Consider the following 22,319-nt stretch of genomic DNA (forward strand, 5'->3'; position numbering starts at 1 on the left):
ATCCACCCACCTTCTGAAAGGAAAAACCCCAGCCCCCTGCCTGCCATGCTGTGCGTCAACCTCCCTAGCATTCATTCATCAGCTGTCTCACTGCCATAGTCATTTCAACCAACGTATGACCTTTCCTTTAGGTCATGATTGAGCTCAGGAAGTTATTTTTTTATGCCAAATAAAGTTTATTTATAAATTTTCCTATTTTTCCCCTTTGATAAAATATCCACTCTGTTCAGTAGGCAATATAACGGTAAATTTATTATCAGGCTGTCCTGCTGTCTTGAAGAATGACATCAATGCAAAATGATTATTTGGTCATCATGACCAATAAAATCTTCTTGGTAGGGGGGGAGACGATATTTACGAGGTTGGGGGGATATATAAAGCGTGATATCAGGTGGGAAAGAATCTTCAAGTTCAGCTTCCTCTCCTACAGACACCAAGGAGGAAGAGTCCTTCTCTCGCAGTCAGCATGTACAAGCTAATATTCTGCTGCTTATTTTTTGCCGGCTTCTTAAGTCCCTTCTTGTCTTTTCCCATCATCAATTCCAGTGAAGTGGCAAATCGGCTCTCAGGTAAGAGGCGGTTTCCTTTCCCTTGCTATCATATTTTTCAGGTCGTAAGAGCAGCACAGAGAGAAATGGAGAAATTCTTATTAAGAAGCTTTCTTTGACCTAAAGTTTCAGTTACCAAAAAATGTTATTCTAGGTTTTATAAATGACTATTTTAAAATCAATAATGGAGTGCAATTTCTTCACAGATTACAGAAGTGGGAGATATCATGGTATTTCTTTTTATCTTTGTATGCTAAGCTTTTTTTTTTTTTTTTTTTGCTTTGACAAAATAAGAATAGAAATGAATGAATGAATAAATGATCTCTTCCTAAGGACCACGCACTGTATTCAGCTCTAGAGATATAAATCCCTTCGTATTACAGATGAGGAAACTGAGATCCAAAGAGATTGGAAGGGGATGCAAGAAAGGTATATATGAATATAAATATAAATATAAACATAAAGTAATTACCTTGTATGGATGATTTATGGAGAGCTCCTTATAAACTTTAAAGCACTTGATCGGTCAATTATTATTATTACTATGAGGCAGCTAGGTGACACAATAGATAGAGAGTTGGGCGTTGGCTGGAGGATTTTAGCAGCTGAGGAAATGTTATAAGACTTTATGCTGAAGGAACTCCCTGAACTGCAGCTTGACGGAAGAGAGAGATCCTATAAAGTGGGGATCAGGACTACACTAATAAAAGCTAACATTTATATAGTATTTACTATGTGCCAGGTGCTTTATGTTTATTCCATTTGATTTTTCTCAACAACCTTGAGAAGTAAGTGCTGTTATTATTCATATTTTACAGATGGGGAAACTGAGGCACAGAAAAGTTAAATCCAGGGTCATACAGCTAGTATCTGAGTCTGTGGACCCCGGTACAGAATGTTTTTAAATGCATAAAATGAAATATATAGGACTACAAAGGAAACTAATTATACTGAAATACTACGTATGTTTAAAAAAAAAAAAAAGTTCACAGACTCCAGATTAAGAACCTTTGCTTTGTTCCAAGTTCTTTTTTTATTCTATGCATGAGAAAGGGAATGAATTGCTCACTGTCTAGAGTAATATAGGTGGGACTAGTAACCTACTTAGGTTCTGACTTTAAATCCAAATGGGCAAATCATTTTACCTTTCTCAACCTCAGTTTCTCCATCTGGAAAATGGGGGTGATATTATAGCACCTATTTCAAAGGATTGTTGTGAGGATCAGATGAAATAATATTTGTAAGGCATTCATGAAGTTTTTTAAAATTAATCTTATTCTTCTTCTTAATAGTATATCATTATTATTATCGCCCTACTTTAATTAAAAATAATTACTGCAACAGTTACCAGAATGCATTACTGATTGACTCTCCTGGAAGCTTGCCATAATATCTTTGTTGTACTTTGAGCTAAAAATTAACCAACTGAAAATGAAAATGTCTCCCTGACTACATTCACTTTTACTTGTGAATTTACAGTTTTTATGGAATTAAATTCTGACACAGAATCATTGAATGATAGATATAGAAGGAGCTTAAAAAACCTAACCCACTATTCTTACAGAAGAAGAAACAGGCTCAGAAAAAGGGAGGAGATAGCTTTAATGCATAATAGCGAGAAAGTTGGGTCATTTTACAAACCACGGATTTTGCAATTCCTTGTTTCCCAGTTTCCATGCAGCTGCCATGTTACTCACATAGCATCTCTCGGCTTCTGCAATCACTGATTTCATGCCTGACAGTGATTTCAGTGGCTTGAAACAAGCATTAAGTTTATTAAATTTCCACACTATTAAAAGAGGAACAAAGAACACAAGAGTAAATCAAGAGAGAACCTCCAATAAAACTCCTATTTTAAAACCAAAGATATGTATTTTTACAACAATGCAGGCAGCCTCAAAATTCTAGATAATATGCATCTCCTGGCAAATTTTAACTATTTAGAAGCTTGTCTTACTGGTGGGTTAAAAAAACACACACATTTTCAAGTGTGTTCCTTCCAAGAGTAATCACTTGTATTTATCATGCCTGCTGAAGTTTCTGCAAAATGCCATAATTGGTCAACCAATAAGCAAGTATTACACATGTGTACATACACACAAGTGCATACATGCATACAATGCATTGCATGCACACACACATGTATTCACACACCTACACACATGCATATATACATGCACACATACAAGTGGCAAACACCTAATTTGATAACACTGCATATTTGATGACAATTTAGAAAGACAGAACCCTCCTCCATTTTTAACCTTCTCTCTCTTTATAGCAGATGATGAAAAGCTAACCTTGGAAAACCTGGACAGAGTTTCTTTCTTGCAAATGCTGCCAGAAATCTTCAATGCAGAAGCAGATAAAGATTCCAGGAAAGCTGGTAAAAAAAACAAACAAAAATAAAATAAATAGACTTTGTACTGACTAGCCGATTAATGTAATCAGTAGTTAACATGGTCTCTTGAATTTACCCTTTAGTTCCACATACATGATGAGGTGAAGTCATCAGTTTTTTGAAAGAAAACTTGGTGATCCATATGCATTTGTGAAAATTCCCCTACTGACTTGATGGTTCTCAGTGCCATATTCAGATCTGTCCCAAACCTAGATCCTGCTCTGATTCATGTGTAAATATTACCTTCCTCTTCCCTATTTACTGCTCCCTTTTCCCCACCTACATTACAACAGGTTTGGGTTTTTTAATGAAGATAAGGGAATTTGATGGTTATGATAATAAAAAAAATTGGGTGACTAAATAGAAGTTATATTACGAAATATAAGACATAAAGGAAATCATGGGTTTCTCATATAGCATTTTAATTATGCTATTAGTTGGAGAGGCAGTTGGTGGTGCAGTGCTTAAGGCAGTGGGCTTGTAATCAGGAATTCATATTTGTGAGTTCTAATTCAACCTCAGACATTTTCTAGTTGGGTGACCCTATGCAAATCACTTCATCCTGTTTGTCTCAGTTTCCCTATTGATAAAATAAGCTGGAGAAGGAAAAGGCAAATCACTTCAGTATCTTTGCCAAGAAAATCACAAATGGGGTCACAAAGAGTTGGCCGTGATTGAACAATTGGTTGGGATAAATAAAATATTTAAAATCTAAAAAAAAGATCAATTTAAAATAAATATAGAGCTCTCAACTGGGAGTTCATGTGTCTAATTTCTTCATATAATATATGGGAGAATTGAGACACAGAGAAAAGAAATGAGTTGGTAGAGTCCAGGTGGACTAGACCCCAACAGGGTCTATTCAATTATTTCTTTCTTTTCCAAAATTAAAAGTTTTGCTTTTTTATCTTTTACATTGTTTTCTTACTTTTCTCCTTTCCATATGGACTCTCACTTTGGAGTTCTGATGCACATAAAAGCATGTCCTACATATATATTAATTAGAGACATGGAAAACAAAACTAATTTGGGGTTTTCCCCTCTAAACTTACTCAAGATGAATAAATATTCAAAATCTTTGGGAGGAGATCAGAATCTTTGAGGTTGGAGGGGCATTTTTATTTTTTTGCTAAGGCAATTGGGGTTAAGTGACTTGCCCAGGGTCACATAACCAGGAAGTGTTAAGTGTCTGAGGTCAGATTTGAACTCAGGTCCTCTTAACTTCAAAGGTGGTGCTCTATCCACTGTACCACCTAGCTGCCTCATAAAAGAATTATTTTGGGGGAAAATGAATTACAATTTAAAATTTAACACAAAATTTTTTGTGTTAAAAAATAACAACAACGAGTAAAGAACCAGATCTTTGTTGTCGGGCCGGGGGTAAAGACTCGGGGCCCAACAATGAATAAATCACTTAACTAGTCTCTTTTTGGTGTTTTGAGTTTTACTGTTATCTTTATTCTTAAAAGAACGCATTAGGAAAGAAGCGTAAGATATTCAATGCCATTTGAGGACTCATCTCCTAAAAATACTATTTTACAGATCTTAGTGCTGACGTTTTTGATCCAAGAGAAAATGCCAGAAAGGTAAGTGACTGAGAAATTCTCAAGTCAGCAACATTTATTAAGCACTCACTACGTGCCAAGCCCTGAAGTAAGTACTAGGGGTACAAAGAAAGACAAAAACCAGTTCCTGTTCTCGAGGAGCTCACGATCCAATAGAGAAGATAACAAGTAAATAATTAGGTGCAAACAAGATATGTTTTTGTTCAGTCGTGTCTGACTCTGTAACCCCAGTTGGGTTTTGAGATGCTAAAGTGATTAGCCATTTCCTTCTCCAGTTCATTTTTTACAAATGAGGAAACTGAGGCAGACCAGGTTGAGTGACGCGTCCAAGGTGACCCAGCTAGTGTCTGAAGCCACTTTTGAATTCATGAAGTTGGGTCTTCCTGACTCCAGGCTCAGTGCTCTATTGATCACTTAACTGGTCCTAAATTGAACTGTAGCAGGTAACAATTCTGATGTAGGAGCCATGATGGGACAGGATTGTGAAGCAAGGCTGAAGAAGTAGAAGAGCAGATCCTTGGGATTTATCAGAGGCGACACTCTTAGAAAAATCTTCTAAAACCAGGGACATGGTGGGAAATTAAGTCCAGACCCTGGAGAAGAGCCTATAAAAACACATCCTTATATCATCTGCACTTCCAGAAAGAAGGAGAAAAAGTCAGGCCAATGGATCCTGAAATGAACTAAGGGATGGAGTAACTTCTGAGTAAGATTAGGCTTGAGATTAGTAATGTTTGGTTAGAAAAAAATTGGGAATGAGATATGACTGAGGTCTATGGATTTGTGAAGAGCCTAGATATTGGGTATTGGAATGAGATAGGTAAGTTTAGGACAAATAAAAGAAAGAATGATTTTATAAGTGAGTGGAAATCCAAGAAACTTGTTACCCTTAGACATTCAGTATTTGTGCAATCCTGGTCTGTTTGCCTCAGTTTCCTCATCCATGAAGTAGGTATAATTGTAGCTATTACACAACTTATAATATATAGGGATGTTATATATCAGAACTGTTGAGCTGTATGAGATAATAGTTATAAAAATGCTTAGTAAGCTTCTGGCACATAGTAACTGACATATAAATGTTAGATCTTATACTTGTTATTACCTTGACACGTTATACATATAAACTAAAATAGAAATTGGCTTAAGAAGAATTAAATCATAGAGATCCACATTTAACAGCCACATTAAAGAGATTAGCTGCATCTCTAAGCTTTTGCAGCTGGCGTCAGGTGGGCAAATATGTGATTCTTCCTGCCCTCTCCACTCCTCCAAACAACCTTTGGAGACATTAGTTTGATCCAGTTTGATTCAATTTAATTGATTTCATTCTTTCCAAAGAGAATCCTAGTCATAACGACAGCGCCTAGATGAGGTAGATGGTCTCTTTGAGGACAATATATGCAGCAGAGAGAAAGGGAATATTTCAGAATTTTTTAAAAATAAATTTACCATATACCATTCTGGGACATTTTGCTCTCCAGGTCATTAGGAATGATTCACTGGAGCATAATTATAAATTATTTTTCAGATCAATTTACGGTCCCACCAATAATAAGTATCAGTCAATCACTAAACAAATAAGCACCCACTAGGCAAAGACAGTCTTTGCTTTTGAAGGGCTCACAGTTTAGAGAAGACAACATGGAGACAACAAAGTCCAGGCAAGTGCTATAGGTAGCACATAGTATGGGATAGAAGGGAAATAATCAGTGGAGGAAAGGCAGTCTCATTAATGGAGATTTGGAAAGGCTTCCTCTAGCAGGTGGAATTTTAGCTGGGACTTGAACAAAGCCAGGGATTGAAATGGGACTGAAATGTGCTTGTTTTCTCGTGGTACTCCAATATTTGTCATTTGCCTTTTGGGCAATTTGTCCCTCCTTCTTTCCCTCCCTCCTTCCCTCTTTCTCTTCTCCTTCCTTCCATCCTTCCTTCCTTCCTTCCTTCCTTCCTTCCTTCCTTCCTTCCTTCCTTCCCTACCTCCCTCTCTCCCTTTCTTCCTTCCTTCCTTTCTTCCTTTCTTCCTTTCTTCCTTCCTTCCTTCCTTCCTTCCTTTCTTCCTTCCTTCCTTCCTTCCTTCCCTACCTCCCTCTCTCCCTTTCTTCCTTCCTTCCCTCCCTCTCTCCTTTTCTTCCTTTCTTCCTTCCTTCCTTGTTTTCCTTTCTTCTCAATTAATCTTTTTATTTAATTGAGATTAATTGACTTGCCCTGGATCACAGAGTAAATGTTAAGTGTCTAAGGCTAGATTTGGATTTAGGTTCTCCTGATTCAAGAGCCAATATTCTTATCCACTGTGCCGTCTACCTATCCCTGAAGGTATCTTTGTCAGTCTGAGAGGGATGAGGTAGAATAGAGAAGCTGCTTCAATTTTACATTTTTATATTTCTTCTTTTGAAAACTGTTCATATTTTTTGATCATTTATCAACTGGGACATGGCTTTTAATCTTATTTCTAAAGAAATTTCATGTTGAACAAATAATTGAAAATTTAGGTATTTTTTTCCCACTGATATGGAAATGTTTTGCATGATCATGCATTACTTATATCAAATTGCTTGCCTTTCTCAATGAGGGGGCTAGGGAGAGAAGGAGGGAGAGAATTTGCAATTCAAATTTTAAAAATGAATGTTGAAAATTGCTTTTACTTGTAATTGGGGGAAAAGAAAATACTATTTTTTTAAAAAAAGAAAATTTGGGTTTCAATGGAGTTCTATGTGGAAAAGTAGACTTAATACTAATAATAGCTAGCAATTTTATGTTTTGAGGTTTGCAAAAATATTTTACATGTTTTTTATTCATTTGTTCCTCATGACAACTATGTAAGAGGAGGCACTATTATTATCCCCATTTTACAGATAAGGAAATGCAGGCACAGAAGCAGCAATCAAAGTCAGGTGATCCTGACTCCAAATTTCATGCCTTATCCACAGTTATCATCTAGTTACTTATTAATGTATCTTGGCTTTTCTTATTTTTTATTTAAGGTTTTCTATGGAAAAGATCCCAAAATTTCACTCCTGAGTCATCTTCTGGCTGGAAGCAGGAAACAGTTTAAGAAACGTGGGACCCCCTCTGAATGTTTCTGGAAGTATTGTGTGTAAAACGAGATTTAGAGATTTAGTCTTCCCCTGTTGCTTTATTATATTTATAACCATCTTGGAAAATGTAAATAAAGTTGTTAAACTTGAAAGTAATGGCTTAAAAAAACCTAAGCAAATCACATTCATTATTGTTTAAAATAAATCCTCTATGTTTTGCAAGTAATCATGTGAGCATCTTTTCTTTAAATATAATCTACATGTAATTTCTTTTATAAAAAATAATTTGTGTCCTCTCCTCTAAAGTTCTGCTACAAAGGTAATCACCTGGAGTTGTAAAGGTGAAGGTCTAAGCCACAAATTTCAAGCTCTAATAAGTTTGATCTTCTGAGCTATAAAGGCTTTGAGTTTGGATTTAGCAATGAACTGTTATGTGTCTTGTCCAAGGGCCAGAGACTTGTCTCTTAAGGTGTAGAGGAGCTACAACCCATGTAGAGAAGAATATTCACAATGAGCAGAACACGAATCTTTTTTTAGGGGATGGAAATAAATTATGATACTCTTTCCCATCTGTTTTATCAGTTTCTCAAAAACCGCATTTCACTTAAAAGTTGAAAGGAACAACTTTGAAAAGCCAAGAAAATGATGGTGGGGAAACCAACAATCCAATTTTTGACAGTTAATAAAAGGCAAATATATCAATTTGCCTTTTCTTTGAGCCAAAGAATACACTGCCACATTTCCTGTAGATTAGTTATTATGATTATGAAAAAGTAACATGCACTTCCATTAGGCAGAATCAAGAATATCCCCAGGATCCCATAGCCACACGTAGCAGAAACGTCAGAACATTCACTAGCGGGGAAGGTGTCAAGTACAGTTTGAGATTTATTGTCCTGGCCTAGGGGGCCAAAGGATGGTTCATGTAAGCCATACATGAGCCATATGAAGTTGACCCTAAATACTTCAAGCAGATCCTAGCACCAGAGGATGGTCCAGTGAGACCATCATGTATTCTAGCATCACCACAGAGGAATCCAGCCTAAGGCTTGGGTCGAGGTAGCGAAATGGTGCATCGGGCAGAGTGCTGGGCTTATAATCAGGAACACTCATCTTCCAGAGTTCAAATCTGATCTCAAAAACTTCCTGGTGGTAGGACCCTCGGCAAATACTTAACCTCATTTGCCTCAGTTTCCTCATCTGTGAAAAACGAGCTGGAAAACCACTTCAGTAGTCACTAAGAAAACTCCCAAACAAATAGGGTCATGGAGAAGGGACACTACTGTAACTGAATAACAAATGGATAAAGTGTTAAAGATGAATATAGAAGCAATCAGTTATGTCATATATATCTGATCCTTTTTGGTATATATATTTTTGTAGATGGAAATTTTTTAGGTTGTATGCTCATCCAAGGAGACCTGGAACAAGTAGATAATCCTTTTCTCTGGCTAAGGTCATTAGGAAATTAGATATTTAATCTAAAAAAGGATGGCAGAGTAAGTACCAAAATCCAAGACTAATATTCAGGAATCTATATATATCTATATCTATATCTATATATATACACATATATATATTTAAAATTATATGCATTTGTATGTATACATACACATATATTCCTACTTAGAATAAATTTTTATCAAAGATTTTAAGAAATTAAAGTTACAATTTTTGCAAAGAGACTGTTCTCACCCTCACTCCAATTGATATTTAAATTTTAAGTCAATGAACCAGTTATCATGAATGTTGTTTTTCTCCAAAAGATGTATAATTCATACCTATGAAATATAAGCAAGCAAAATGAATTGATGACTCTTGATTAGTTATGAGAAAATCCAGTATGAAAATTTTAATTAAATGGACTTTCCTCATTGGTAAAGTGATAGGGTCTGATTCCATCTAATTACTTTTAGCTTTAAAATCCCATGATTCTACAAGAGCTTAAGCACAATGATTGTAAATGAAGCAGATGCCTCGGCTAAGCAAGTTTCCCAATACAAAGTCCATATTCGTTTTCCATTGGCGTTTTTGCGTGGATAAAAATCATTAAAGGTCCATTTTTGACTTAAGTCAGATCTAAGCAGTCAAGGAGTTGGAGAGCTGAAAGATCCTGCATGGAGGGACGTTATGGAAATAGAGATCAGTTTCCCCTTTAGCTCACAGGTTCTAAGCATCTGAATGTTCTCTGAAAGCAGCAATGTACAAAAACAAAAACCTAGCTATCTCAGGCCCAGGGATATGAGATTGTAGCTCATTTGAACACGCTGGACTCAAAAACTTCTTTAATCTAGAGATCTTGCCCTGGTTATTGCCGGTTTTTAGGGCAAGGGTGAGGTCTGGGACACTGGCAATGGAGGACAGCATAGTATGAGCTGCCAAGGAGCTGCATCCAGTCAAATCCCATGGATAAAAGGGCTTTTGAAATGGCAAGAGGCTGGGACAGGTAACTCAAATGGATTTTGGCAATGATCACTATAAATGATATGGGATAGATGGAGGGGTGACAAGTCTTAACATTCTTTTCATATATGTAAGTTCAGGAACCAATCTATAACAATGAAAAATTATTCAAATTCAAGAGCTTGGATGAATACTAGGGATGGACCTCCCCCTTGGCTCCCCACTAACTACAAATTCTTAGCGTTTGCATCAATGTTGTGCTTCAAAACACTCCTTCTGAGTCTAATGTTGTTTTTAGACATCAGGTGATTGTATTCAGAGTTCTGCACTTAATAGCTTGGTTCCATAGAACTAGATTTCCAACTGAGGCAACAAATGGCACCTATTCTAGAAGATCCCTCCCTTGGAGCCATTAGTTCAGGTATTGTTCTTTCCCCAAGGACCTTCATCTTGGAGAAATCAGGAGTCATACTTGGCAAGATGTTTCCCATTCTGGAAGTCCCAATTTTTAGGCATTTTCAGATTACTGACCAGATTATGTAGGGTTCTAAAAAATTAGTAAATTTCCTCATAAATCTGACTAGCCATTATGTAGATAAAAAAGACACAGAATATCTTTGTAGAATCCTTAGGGCCTAAACTCTATTTAAAAAAAAAGAATAAATACTTATATATAATTAAAATGTACAAATAACCATGTTATACAACTATCATTGTTTGAAGACATACTGTAGATAAAAGAAATTTTCTGAAGTCTTAAAAACAGGTTCACTGCTGGTTTTATTTATTTTTACTTAAAAAACAAAACAAAACAAAACATAAAATAAACCCAAGACATCTAGTCAGGATATTCATATACAGTAAAAACAAGTAAATTCACACATGGCTAATGACAAATTTGGTTGAAAATTTTGAAAAACAAAATTCAGATTCTGATTTGCCTTGCGATTTATAACCAAGCCTCATCTTCACCACAGAATTCTCTCAAGTACATAGCATTCTTTTTTCAAAGAAATTCTCACAATACAATCCAAGAAAAACAGGTGCTGGAGCAGCAACATCTATGTAAACATGGAAAGAGACAATATATATATATATATATATATATTTTTTTTCAAACATGAATTTCTGCAGGTGAGAATGTAACAATTTCATAAAAACCTCAACCACAAGTTTTTGACTGGTTGGAGCCCCCTTGGGGGGCAGGTGGTAACCATTTTACTACTGAACCAATACATTGTTCACTTTCAGCAGTAGTAATTTCACAGAGTTAAAAAAAAAATCTAAAAATACTATCTAGCCTAACACTGAAGTTATCAAAATGTGATCATTTATAAATGATTGTAAATATATATGTATACATAAATGTTTCTACATCTGATGCTATATTTTTTTCAGAATCACACACACTCACACACACACACACACACACACACACACACACACACACACACACACACACACATCCAGAGCTCTCAGTAAACTGTGTCCCTAAGGCAAATAAACTTGCAACCTTGGACAAAAGTGATCCCAGGAAATTATAGAAAGGGAGAGATTCCTATTATTCTTAGTATAAGATACTTGGCTTTCTTTTTTTTTTTTTGGAAACAAACCAAATTCTGTGGAATGAGTATTTGACAATGCTCAAATATTTGTTCATCGCCACAAAGAAATCGTAGGGTGATAGACACTTTCCCAACATATTTTTTAAATGGGAAAAAATTATGGTCTTTTACAGATGGAATGTATGTTTCAGAAACCATCCATTCAGTTCCAGGGCACTGTGGAATATAAAAGTTTTCTGCTAATAACAAACAGTTAAATGGCACATGTTTAATTTCCTCGTGGGAAAAGAAGATTGAATTTTACCTATCAAATGCTCCCTAAAAATCCAAAGCTTCCAAGTAGGATTTAGTCCCCCCTACTAAAGGATGGGAGTTGGTGTAAATCGATGAGAAGGTTCTCTTGTAAGTGTCCTACTCTTTGTGTTGATGGAGGTCACATGCATTTCAAATCAGAGATGCAATCACTCTCCAGAGCACCAGGGAGTAAGCGAGCACAGGAATAAGCCAAATTTAAGACAGGAGCAAAGAGCGACCTAAGAACTTCTGATTTAGGGGATCATCTGGAGTCCTGAAGTAGAGCTCACCCATCTCCAGCATTTTCCTCTGATCAGCGTACCCTCTCACCAAGGGCTGCCCAGGGGCCTCAGGGTCCTGGCGGGGGTTGGGGAGGACCTGGAGAGAGGGACTACATTTAAAGCCCGGGAATGCTAAAACCCAAGAGGATGGAGTCTAACCAAGGCTGACGGGCAAATTCCCGTGAGGACAGAAAGGCCTGTCTGTGGATGTCTACTAAGGCGTACGAATGCTGACTAGACTTTGTTACTCTTGCTGAACAAGGCAAAATTGGAGTGCAAATGTCTTGCTTAAGCACACACGTCAGTGGAAGCACCTCTATGGGATGGAGGCAGGGTCTGTCCAGCACGAAACCTGGAGCTATGGAACTCATGGAACGGCCCTCCTAGCTCCCGACCCCGCCAGAAGGGGCGGCTCAAATGCAGTCAAGGTTCTGGGCTCACGGGGCCCTCCTCCTGCCTCTATCCCGCTTGGGTGAGAGCGGGCTCGTGCTCCACCATCCAGGTGCTGGAATCGTAAGCTCTTTGGAATTGTGAAGGCTGAAATGGGAGCCAAATGCAACCAATGGTTTCAAGATACTAGGAACACATTTCAAATGAAGAATCTGAGAGGAAAAGATTCTATTTAGAAAGTCATTCTATTTGGAAAAATAAAAGTCTATTAAAAAATTGAAGAAAACTTTTGGACAGCTCTAGGCATCCACCAATGACTGCAAAGCCATTGAAAAGGCAAAAATTTGAGAAGATATGCAAGGCTTCAGAAGGGCAAGGGTCCCAAACATCAGAGCTTTCTGTCTTGCACAGGCCGGGCGGGCACATCTCCGGCTCCCCAGCTGCCTCCTTCCAGGCCTTTCTCGCATGGCTGTCCCTCCACAGCCGACGAAGGTTTGCTGTCACAGGTGATGCAGCCCTCCAGGAGGAGAAAGAGCAGAGCATTAGGTGCCGTTTGCCCTGCTCCAGCCTTCTCCCCCGATCCACTCCCCTGCTGTCTATCACCACCAATCAATTTAACATGCAAGCAGGGAGCACATGCAGTCGCCCCACTCTTCCCTGACTCGTCTCCACTGTCAGAAGCATTCAGTGACCCCAACAGGAAAACGTCAGACTGGCCTGTTTCCAACAGATCCGTACCAAACAACAGGCCACCCACCAAAAAAAAGAAGGGATTAAGGGGCTTTCGATCTCCACCCCCCACGGCACAACTCAGCCTCATTGTCTGCTTACCTGATTTTAGAGAGACCCCCCTCCAAGGCCTGTTCATTTAAAAAGCCCCCCAGAGTAACCAGGCTGGCACACTTGGATGTGCTGCCCCAAGAGAGCGGGGAGCCGCCTGGGTGGCCGAGGCCTCTCCATTCCTGGAGGACAGTCTGGGAAGCCAGCCCGAGGCCTCTACCTTCTCCCCACCTCAGCAGGGGGTCCCCTCCTCCCCTGTAGGACTCGGGGCTGCTTACATGGGTGTCTATTTCCCGAGGGACCCCCTGGCTTTGAATCCAGGGGTGCACTTCGGCCAACTCCTCCTTCTGTCCATCAGTAAAGCGAGGCTGCTGTTGCCTCATGCTTTCCAGCTTCTCCAGATCCTCTTTGAGTACGTCTTCTCTGACCCTTCAAGAAAGGCCATCCCCTTTAATCTGTAGCCTTCTGGCAGGGAGGCTAATCTACCCCAATAAGACACGGCCCTGATTTAGGGACTAGACTAGACTTTGATAATCCTTCCAACTCTGGGACAATGGAAAGACTGATTTCCAAGCCAGAGACTTATTCCTCCCAGACCCAAGACACCATTCCTCCCTTTTCTATCAAAGGATGCACATTTTCCAAGAGTTATGTTTGACTGTTTATGTCTATTTATTTATCTTTCAGGGAGGCATTCAGGATTAAGTGCTTTGCCCAGGGTCACACAGCTGGTGTCAAGTGTCTGAGGTCACATTTGAACTCGGGTCCTCTTGACTCCAGGCCAGTGCTCTGTTCATTGCACCATCTAGCTGTCCCAAGAGATATGTTTTAAAATACTTTAAAACCCACAAGCACCAAGGAAGTTATAAATTTATTTTCATCCATCTAAATCTTAAATAGCCAGAAGTCTCTAAGACCAGAGTTCTTTATCGCCTTACCTCTCAGGGACCTGATATGTCATCAAGATGCACTCGGGGGTCTGCTCTATCATCCCCCAGACGGCATCTCTACCTGATTTGTGGGGTGCTTCTTTTTCCTCTGATTTCTGCTCATTTTGGGAGGTTTCAGAGGAATAGTCGCTACTTGCAAAGTATCTGCTGCTATCATTGCTTCCTACCAAAAACCAAAAAAAAGGAAAGAAAATTGGAATTGCTTCTCAAGGCCTGATTCGGCTGAGCAGCGCAGGGCCTTCTCTGTGGGAGTCCCGGCCCAGCCATTTCAGTGGCAGATGAGCCTTTCGCCCTCCCCTGACCTACCTGTGCCACAACCAGACATGCCGTGGGAGAGCGAGCCCATGGCCTCGGAGCTCACGGACCTGCTCCCCAACGTCGCAGAGCCGGCCCCCGCCACAGAGTCCTTGGGGAGCAGCAGGGTGAACAGCCCCTGGGTCGCAGAGTCACTGCCGTGCTCACTGTCACCTGCCTGACGCTGCAAGGAAGAAGACACAGTGCTGTGCTTCTGGCCCCGTGTTCTTGCACCCTTTGGTCTGATGGCCAATGACTTCATATAGAAAATGGGGCTTGAATGACAGAAACAAGAACTTTTCTTCCTATTCCTGGGAACGTCTGGTTCTCGCGTGGGGGCTGGGAAGGCAGGGCAAGGGAGACTCTGCCCCCTTACGGATGAACAAGCTTGGGCTGCCTGAGTGCCCTGACTCAGTGACTGAGTCAGGACCTGAGCCCAGGGACCTCCTGTGGTCGTTTTGCTTTTGACCCATGGACCACTTTTGCCAGCTGAGCCAAGAAAAGGTGAGTGTTCCTTTGATTCTGAGCTTTCATCAGGTAAGCCCGAGGCACGTTACATGCATGGGGAGAAGCCAGAGAGACCCCCACGGAACTCGCAATGCTCTGAGAACCTCCAGCTGAGGCGCTCACGCTGCCAGCGCCTCCTGCAGGCAGGGCCCGAGCCGCAGCCGTGGAGAGTGCCCTCCAAGCTGTCGCTTCCATGGGGGATAACAGCTTCTGTGCAGGCCCACACCCTTCCTCCCGCAATGTTGTAGGGCAGCCGCTCGGGGTGTCTGAGGTCCCTGCTGGGAGCTGTTACTCACGTGTTGTGCTCCTGGCTCCGCCTCCTGTCCCAGGGCTGGCAGTGGGGGCTCGGTGGTCCCCGGCATTTCCTCCTGCAGCAGATTCAGCTGGAGTGGGGAGCTGCTCCGGGAATGACCAAATAAGGGGTGCTCCTGCTCGCTCTGGAGTGCCCACTCTTCTTCGGCCGATCTCTGGCTTGAGGCCGGGGACGGAGGCGCTGGAGGATGCTCCTGAGGCAGCACTGGCAGGGAGGGTGGCGGCACCGAGGCTGCTTCAGCACAACCAGGCACACTCAGGAATGGACAAGGGGAAGAGAATGGTGGGCACATCTGGGGGCAGGCAGGGGGGTTGTGTAAGACAATGGTCATAAAAGCACCCACGTAAGGAGAAGGGAAGGCCAGAAGCGGCGGCACCCTGTAGGAAGGGTTCAGCCCAGGCTGAGGTCCCAGTCCAGGCATCAGTGCTGGGCACTGTGCTCCCACAGGGGACACCGATGGCAGGACAGGGAAGCCGGCCAGAAGGGAAGGGGCCGAAGGAGGGGCCACGTCTGCCGGAGGCCAGGGCGGTCTGCCTGGAGGCAGCGAGTTCTCCCAGGAGCCGCTGCTGTGTGAGGACGCGGGGAGTTTCAGACGCTTGTGCCTGCCCTTCTTACCACTGGCTGATGGCATCTGCTTGGAAGCAGCTTCTCCTAAATGATAACAACAAACATGGCAGGGGAAGCCTGAGTAGGCCCCAGGCCGAGGAGCCTCCCACAGGCACGATGACCAAGGACGGAGAGAGGCCGAGAAGCCCCCGGTGGCTCATGACTCCCTCCATCATTACAAAGATCCAATCCCCTCTAACAAGGGATGGCCAACAGCAGCCCCTGGAGAAGGACCACTGACCCTGGGGACTCTCCCCCAGTACTCAGGAGCTGCTGTGGGAGCGGGTGTGTGACCCAGACAAAACCACGGGTTCAGTACCTGGGACGAGGGGATAGTGCGGCCTGCTTTTGCTGTCCGGCTGAAGGTAGGAGCAATATGGAGAAGACAGGATCTTTTCCCGAAATCTGTCCACGTAGTTCTTCTCCTCCTTTTGCGTATGAGCAGAGAGCACGGCCTTGGTGAGCCCCAGCTGCCGGAAGCCCTCTGGGGCCACAGAGCAAGCTTGGAGGCTCAGACTTCGGGCCTCCGCCTGGTCGGGGCCCACAGCAGCATCATCTCCAGCAGTCACTTCTGCCAAGGGAAGGGAAACCCTTGAATCCATGAATACTCACTTTATAAAATACGTTTGTACACAATATAAATGCCCTTAGGAATGTGGCAACACAATACTTCGTGTGTGTGTGTGTGTGTGGGGGGGGGGGTTACTGGTATTTCCTACATGCTCAATATGCTAATTCATTTAAATAGTAGGGAAAATGCTATTATGGTTCAAAAGCATTGGGAATGAGAATTCAAAATTGAACCATCAATCTACTTAACCTTTTTGAGATGACCTAAGAAGTTGGAAGCCACAGTCATCTCAACAGTCATTTAGCTGGAAACTGAGTCAGAAGAAAAGTGCAAGTAGGTGCCTCGCTGTGCCCACAGAGAGGGCCCAATGCTGGTGGAGAGCCTAGGCTCCCCTGGGCCAGCCTCCGAACAGTGCACTGAGTGATATCACCCAGCAACGGCTCCCCTCCGGACAGGGCTTCCAGGCTTAAAGCTTTCCTCACCAGCACCTTGGTGAGAGCAAGGGAGTCCACTTCCTTCCCCCCGCCCCCATATAGCCAGCACAGGCCATCCTGCCCATTGCACAACAACCGTGGTCGGTCTAACCATTTCTTCACACCCCCATTCCCTTCCCTCTTGTTAGACATTACCCAGGATGCAGCACACACATGCTACACCATCAGAGCCAGGAAAAAGAAAACTTTTGCCATTAGTTTCAACAGCCTCCCCAGTTGAACCATTTCCCCCCACCTCCCCATTTCTCAGACCATCCTCCAACAAAAGCAACAAGTAAAAAAGCCAAAAGGAATGCTGAAAGGCTTAGAAACTGAATCAGTTTCTGGAATAAGTACTTTTACTGTCAAAGGAGGAGCAACTGTCTGCCCTGTTATATACATGACCGACTAACATTCTACTGTCTAAAAAAAGCACTTATCATACTGTATGGCAAAAGGTCTTGACTGACCCTTTCTTTAAAGGTCAGTGCCATAAGCAACTCAAACCAGCTCTATTAATAAAGAAGACAAAAAAAAATTTCCAAACGAAAATGATCAGGTTTCCTCAAAAACCTTCCAAAATCAAGGAAAGAAAAAGATCCTTATAATCTGTAAAAAATACAGAAACAAAGGGAGATAGTAGCAGTGCCAGTTTTGGTGGCTGGGGGCTGCTCCCAGGGGAAACAATTGCAGACTCCCGCCCAAGGGAGGGCCCATACCTGATTCTGGGTGGGGGACGTGCACCAGGGTGCTGCGGTAGCTGCACTGGCTTGTGGTGGAGAGCACGCTCATGGCTTTGGGAGAAAGCGCCAGCGCCGGGTGGTCATCCTCGGCTCCTACAGGTGTGGCCAGGACTGGAATCTGGGGAAAAGCTAGTGAGAGCAAAGGAACACTTGTGAAAACAACACCAAGACCTCCTTTTGCAGCAATCAGACCAACCTAGTCCTGGGCCCTGCCCTGGGTGGGTCGAGGTGTGTCCTTCCACAAGGAGGCACATACACTCATAAACAAACCCATGGGGCTCCAGGACTGGGGGGTGGGGGGGCAGCTTCCCTCAGGAGTAAGTGTAGAAAGGCCTCATGGAGGGAGAGTGAGCCCTGATGGAGATGAGCACAGAGGAGAGAAGGGGCCGGATGGGGGAGGAAGCAGAGGCCAAAGAACAATCTAAGGGCCACAGGCAAGTTGGGCGCCAACACGAGTCCTTCTGACACTACTTCCCCCTGGTCATGAGCTTGGGGAAGCTGGTGACATGGGACTGTCACTGAGGACTTCTGCGGCTCCTTGGGAGCTACTGAGGTTACAAAATAAGAGTGAATGGGGAGGGGGGGGGCACCTATGAAGATCTAGTGAGATCTGGAGCTGAGAAAGTGTGGTCGGCTGGGAGGAGAGATCATGAAAACGGAGAGGAGCTCCAGGAAAAGGCCGGCCAGAGGCAGATGAGCAAGACTGAGAAAAGGCCGGCAGGCTGGCCATTAGCTTTGGAAAGGGGGCTTTCAGTTGGAGGAGGTGGGAAAGGCAACCAAATAACAACCACTACCAACAGTCTAAATGCCTGCTCTGAGGCGGAAGAGGCAAAGGACAGCCCCTGCCCTCACAACTCACTCAGGGAGAGAACAAGGAAACAAACCCGTGCAGTTTCCTGCAGTTATATGCAGGACAAACAGAAAGAAGGAGAATTAAGAGGGGTCCTGGAGAAGATGGGGTATTAATGGGAACTCAAGGAAGCCAGGAGGCAGGGATGGAAGGGAGAGCACTCCAAGCTTGGGGACAGCCAGAGAAAGCACTGGGAAGCCTGCCAATGGAGGGTCTTCTTGGTGGGAGGGCCAGGAGGCTGGTATCCCAGGATCAGAGTACATATAGGGAACTAAGATGAAAGAAACTGGAAAGAGGAGTATGTGGGGAGGAGGGGGGAGGGGGGGATGACAGTAGGTTATGAAGAGCTTTTTTATTGATTCTGGAGATAAGAAGTAAAAGGAGATTGTTAGGCTGACATGGTTGTCTCTGTGCTCTGGAGACCCAATGGAGGATGGGCTGGGATGGGGACTCGAAGCAGGCAGCATCTTGGGCAGCTCCTACCCCCATCCAATGTGAGGCGAGGAGAGACCCGTACTAGAGCTGACAGTGTCAGAAGGCAAGAAGGGGTGAATCCGAGAAGCACTGAGAAGGTGGTAGGCTGTGGCCACAGTCTGGCTGGGGAGAGTTAGAGGCAGTGAGGAGCCCAGGATGGCTCCTGAGGGGCTGAGAGGATGGTGAGAGGAGCAGGCAAGGGCGGAAGGTTTGAGGAAAAATGCAGCAAGCTCAGTTTGGGACAGGTTGGATTTAAGATGTCTACTGTAAATTCAGATTGGGATGTTTGAAAGGCATTGAAATGTGACCCTGGACGCCAGCAGAGAGCTTGGGGCAGGAAATGCAGATCTGAGAATTGTTAGCACAGATAAGCCAGCATGTAAGGCAGTTCAGAAATGAGTGAAAGAAAAAAAAAAGTGTTTTAATATTCGAAGGAACACAAAGAATCTGAGTTCTCCAGTGTGGGAAAGCTGCCCTCCTCTCTAGTAGGTAAATCCTAAGCAACTGCAGGAGGCTCAGGGTCACAACTCTGGCCAAGGCACAGTTAGGCTTTGGAACCAGTTCTTCTCGACTCCAAGCCCAGTACTTTATTCACTATGTTGAATTACTCATATAATTATGTACTATGGACATCAGAATCTTATATTAGGGGAAAAAAAAAACCCTCAAAAAAAATCCTTTCCTGGCCTAAGAGAAGCTATGTGAGATTGGGATTGTCTTATATGTAAGGAAATTTAGGAGAGTGAATCCTCTGAATTGAGCCATATTTACTGTTATGGATACTTCCATTCTAGATGAAAATGGTTTCCATTTACCGTCTAGTGCCTGGGCACCAGCTGGTCTCTGACTGACGTGCTGGTCTTCTTCAGAGGAGGAGGAAGTCGTATTGGTGCAGGAAATACACTTCCTCTTCAAGGCAGGGATGTTGTAGCTCTTGAGATACCTGCATCAGAGGCAGGCCACAGACCCCCTCTTATCATGTGCAGGTACACACATATGCATATATGTATATCCTCACGTATTCATTGTAACATTTTAAAATCTAAAGCACAGATCTCTGTGGACATGACACAAACATGCTGTCTGTGCAGGTCATCAATCATTGCTCTAAACTTAACATTGTTTTTCCACAGTAGTATACTTAATAATTTTTCCAAAAGAGAGAAAACATCTTTGAGACACTAACTTTATGCATTTTTTCATTTTATGAAAAGAAATTATTTTAAAAGATGAAAAGCAGTAAAGACAACCTAAAAAATGGTATAGGGTTATTGAAGAGGTCCAATAATCAAATGCAACCCCTTGTAACCTTGTCCAAAAGGGAAGATTGGGATAAATGGCCTCTCTCCCAACCACACCTGCCATTCTCCTCCTGCCCTAAGGGCACTCCTATATACCCCATCTCTCCCCAGGGACTCACTTATTTTTTTTTTCCACAAGCCAGAAAAAGGACCATGTTTTTCACCATTTTACCTGACTGCCACTGGCCTAATGTGGGCTCTAGCCCTTCAGAAAATGGGGCAATAATCATTATAGCCCTACATACAACCAGACATCTCAATACAACAAATGCTCCTTCACTGTATCTCTTTTATCATTCCCTTAACCAATTACTTTAATTTTGAATTAACTTTTATGCTTGTACTATCTCCTTGAACTAGATTATAAATCAAGTAGAATCTTATATTAGGCTACTTTAAATTTCTCTGGCATTTACCAAGGAGCCTTCAAAGTGGACAAATTGATTTATATTTGCTTGATAATGAAATTTAAGGCAAAACATATTTAGAATGTATGGACCCTACAATGACCACTTAATTTTTACTTTTCTTCCCACCTGATAATACTGTCCACACAATTGATCTGTTGATAGGATGGAATATGCTGATCCTTTCTCAAATCATCACAAGAATCAGTGCCTAAACTACCATTTCTCAGCTCCTGAGATGAAGGATGAGAAGACTTCTTGTCGCCTAGAAAAGAAAAATAAGAAAAAACATTTCTCAAGGATATGTTAGTATATTTTGATATGGACAGAGGCCAGTTTCCAGAATAATCAAACAATCAAAGCTTGCACTTTATCCAACAGCCTTGCTGAACCAGATGCTGGTAGCAGCCACATCCTGATCCAATGGTTAGTGGCTTGGATGGGTGGGAGGAGCCCTGTGGAACCAGCTAATGACAGGCAACTGACCAGTGAGTGAGGAGATACTCTTTAGTTTCTAAAGGACCATGGAATGTTCTCTCTTCAAGAGAGAGCAGAAGAGGAAAGATGTGGTGACAATGACCATATTCCATAGCATATGCCCTCTGGCCATAAGCTAAGGCCAAGGAAGGGGCCTAACCATTCTTGTCTTGCACCTCCGCCAGCATATCGTCTTAATGATGTTCGCTTCAGTCAAGAGAAGCTGATTCTCCCAGGTGGGGAGAAGGCTTTTTCATGAGAGATCCAAGAGGTTTGGGCCAAATAAGGACTGCAGAGGTGGGTCTGGGAGGAAGTGCTTAGTGGTCCTCCCCTGTGAGAGGGAAGGCTGAGACAGGGATGCTCCTGAGTGAGCAGGAGGAAAGCTCCTGGGTAACGCTGAATCTGAGAAGAGCTTTACTGCCGGTGGCGCCTGAGAGATGGTCACGAGGGGATGGGGTCAGATAGCTGAAGAGGGACACACTGCCTTTAGAGGCAGGGATGGGACACAAAAGGCTTTCTGTTCACTGTGATGTCACTGCGGCTCTACAGACTAAAGACAAAAGCTCCACTGGGAGCTGAGCAGCCGGCCCACATAAATATCCTAGGAGAGTCCTTCAAAGGGAAGAAGCAACGTGCCTGTCAGCCCCCATCAGAAGAATGAAGCCTCTGGACCACGCCAGAGCCTTGGTTTCAGTCACATTCTCCATAGTCCCATCTGGGATTTTCTTGGCAAAAATCCAGGAGGAGTTTGCTATTTCCTTCTCTAGCTCACCTTACCACATGAGGAAATGGAGACAAACAGGGGGAAGTGACTGGGCCACACAGATTTGAATTCAGGAAAATGAGTCTTCCCGACTCCTGGCCCCGAACTCTCCACACTTTGGTGCCATCTGGGCCATCAGAATCAACTTAAAGAGTTAATGAACATCAAGTGCTTGCCAGTTTGGGAGCACTATTTTATGGTAGTTCTTGCTTTTATTTTAACAGTAGAAATGAAATTTGACTCTGCACTCTTGCAATTTCTAACAGGAAAGTTTAAGTATTGTACAAGTAGGTTCCCCAAATTAATGCTCAGAAGGACAAAAACA

General features: G+C 42.6%; 2 protein-coding genes across 3 annotated transcripts in view; one reads left to right on the forward strand and one right to left on the reverse strand.

Annotated features, from left to right (window-relative positions):
- The first annotated feature begins 202 nt into the window (after positions 1–202).
- Positions 203–7,766, forward strand: UTS2 (urotensin 2). The gene is made up of 4 exons (XM_051988650.1): positions 203–569; positions 2,830–2,934; positions 4,492–4,535; positions 7,499–7,766. Exons 1-4 carry the CDS (start codon positions 467–469, stop codon positions 7,613–7,615), a joined length of 369 nt encoding a protein of 122 aa, XP_051844610.1. The 5' UTR covers positions 203–466; the 3' UTR covers positions 7,616–7,766.
- A 3,775-nt stretch (positions 7,767–11,541) lies between these two features.
- Positions 11,542–22,319, reverse strand: part of PER3 (period circadian regulator 3) — a 28,603-nt gene continuing 17,825 nt past the window's right edge. For both annotated transcript variants that reach the window (XM_051988644.1, XM_051988643.1), the window contains 9 exons: positions 20,884–21,019; positions 19,862–19,989; positions 17,699–17,851; positions 16,255–16,506; positions 15,313–15,980; positions 14,522–14,693; positions 14,204–14,378; positions 13,544–13,694; positions 11,542–13,002 (listed from right to left, as the gene is read on the reverse strand). In XM_051988644.1, the coding sequence (XP_051844604.1) occupies positions 12,874–13,002; positions 13,544–13,694; positions 14,204–14,378; positions 14,522–14,693; positions 15,313–15,980; positions 16,255–16,506; positions 17,699–17,851; positions 19,862–19,989; positions 20,884–21,019 (1,964 nt within the window). In that variant the 3' untranslated portion in view covers positions 11,542–12,873. The remainder of the gene's footprint in view (positions 13,003–13,543; positions 13,695–14,203; positions 14,379–14,521; positions 14,694–15,312; positions 15,981–16,254; positions 16,507–17,698; positions 17,852–19,861; positions 19,990–20,883; positions 21,020–22,319) is intronic.

The sequence above is a fragment of the Antechinus flavipes genome, chromosome 3, assembly GCF_016432865.1.
Source record: "Antechinus flavipes isolate AdamAnt ecotype Samford, QLD, Australia chromosome 3, AdamAnt_v2, whole genome shotgun sequence".
Taxonomy (NCBI): Eukaryota; Metazoa; Chordata; class Mammalia; order Dasyuromorphia; family Dasyuridae; genus Antechinus; species Antechinus flavipes.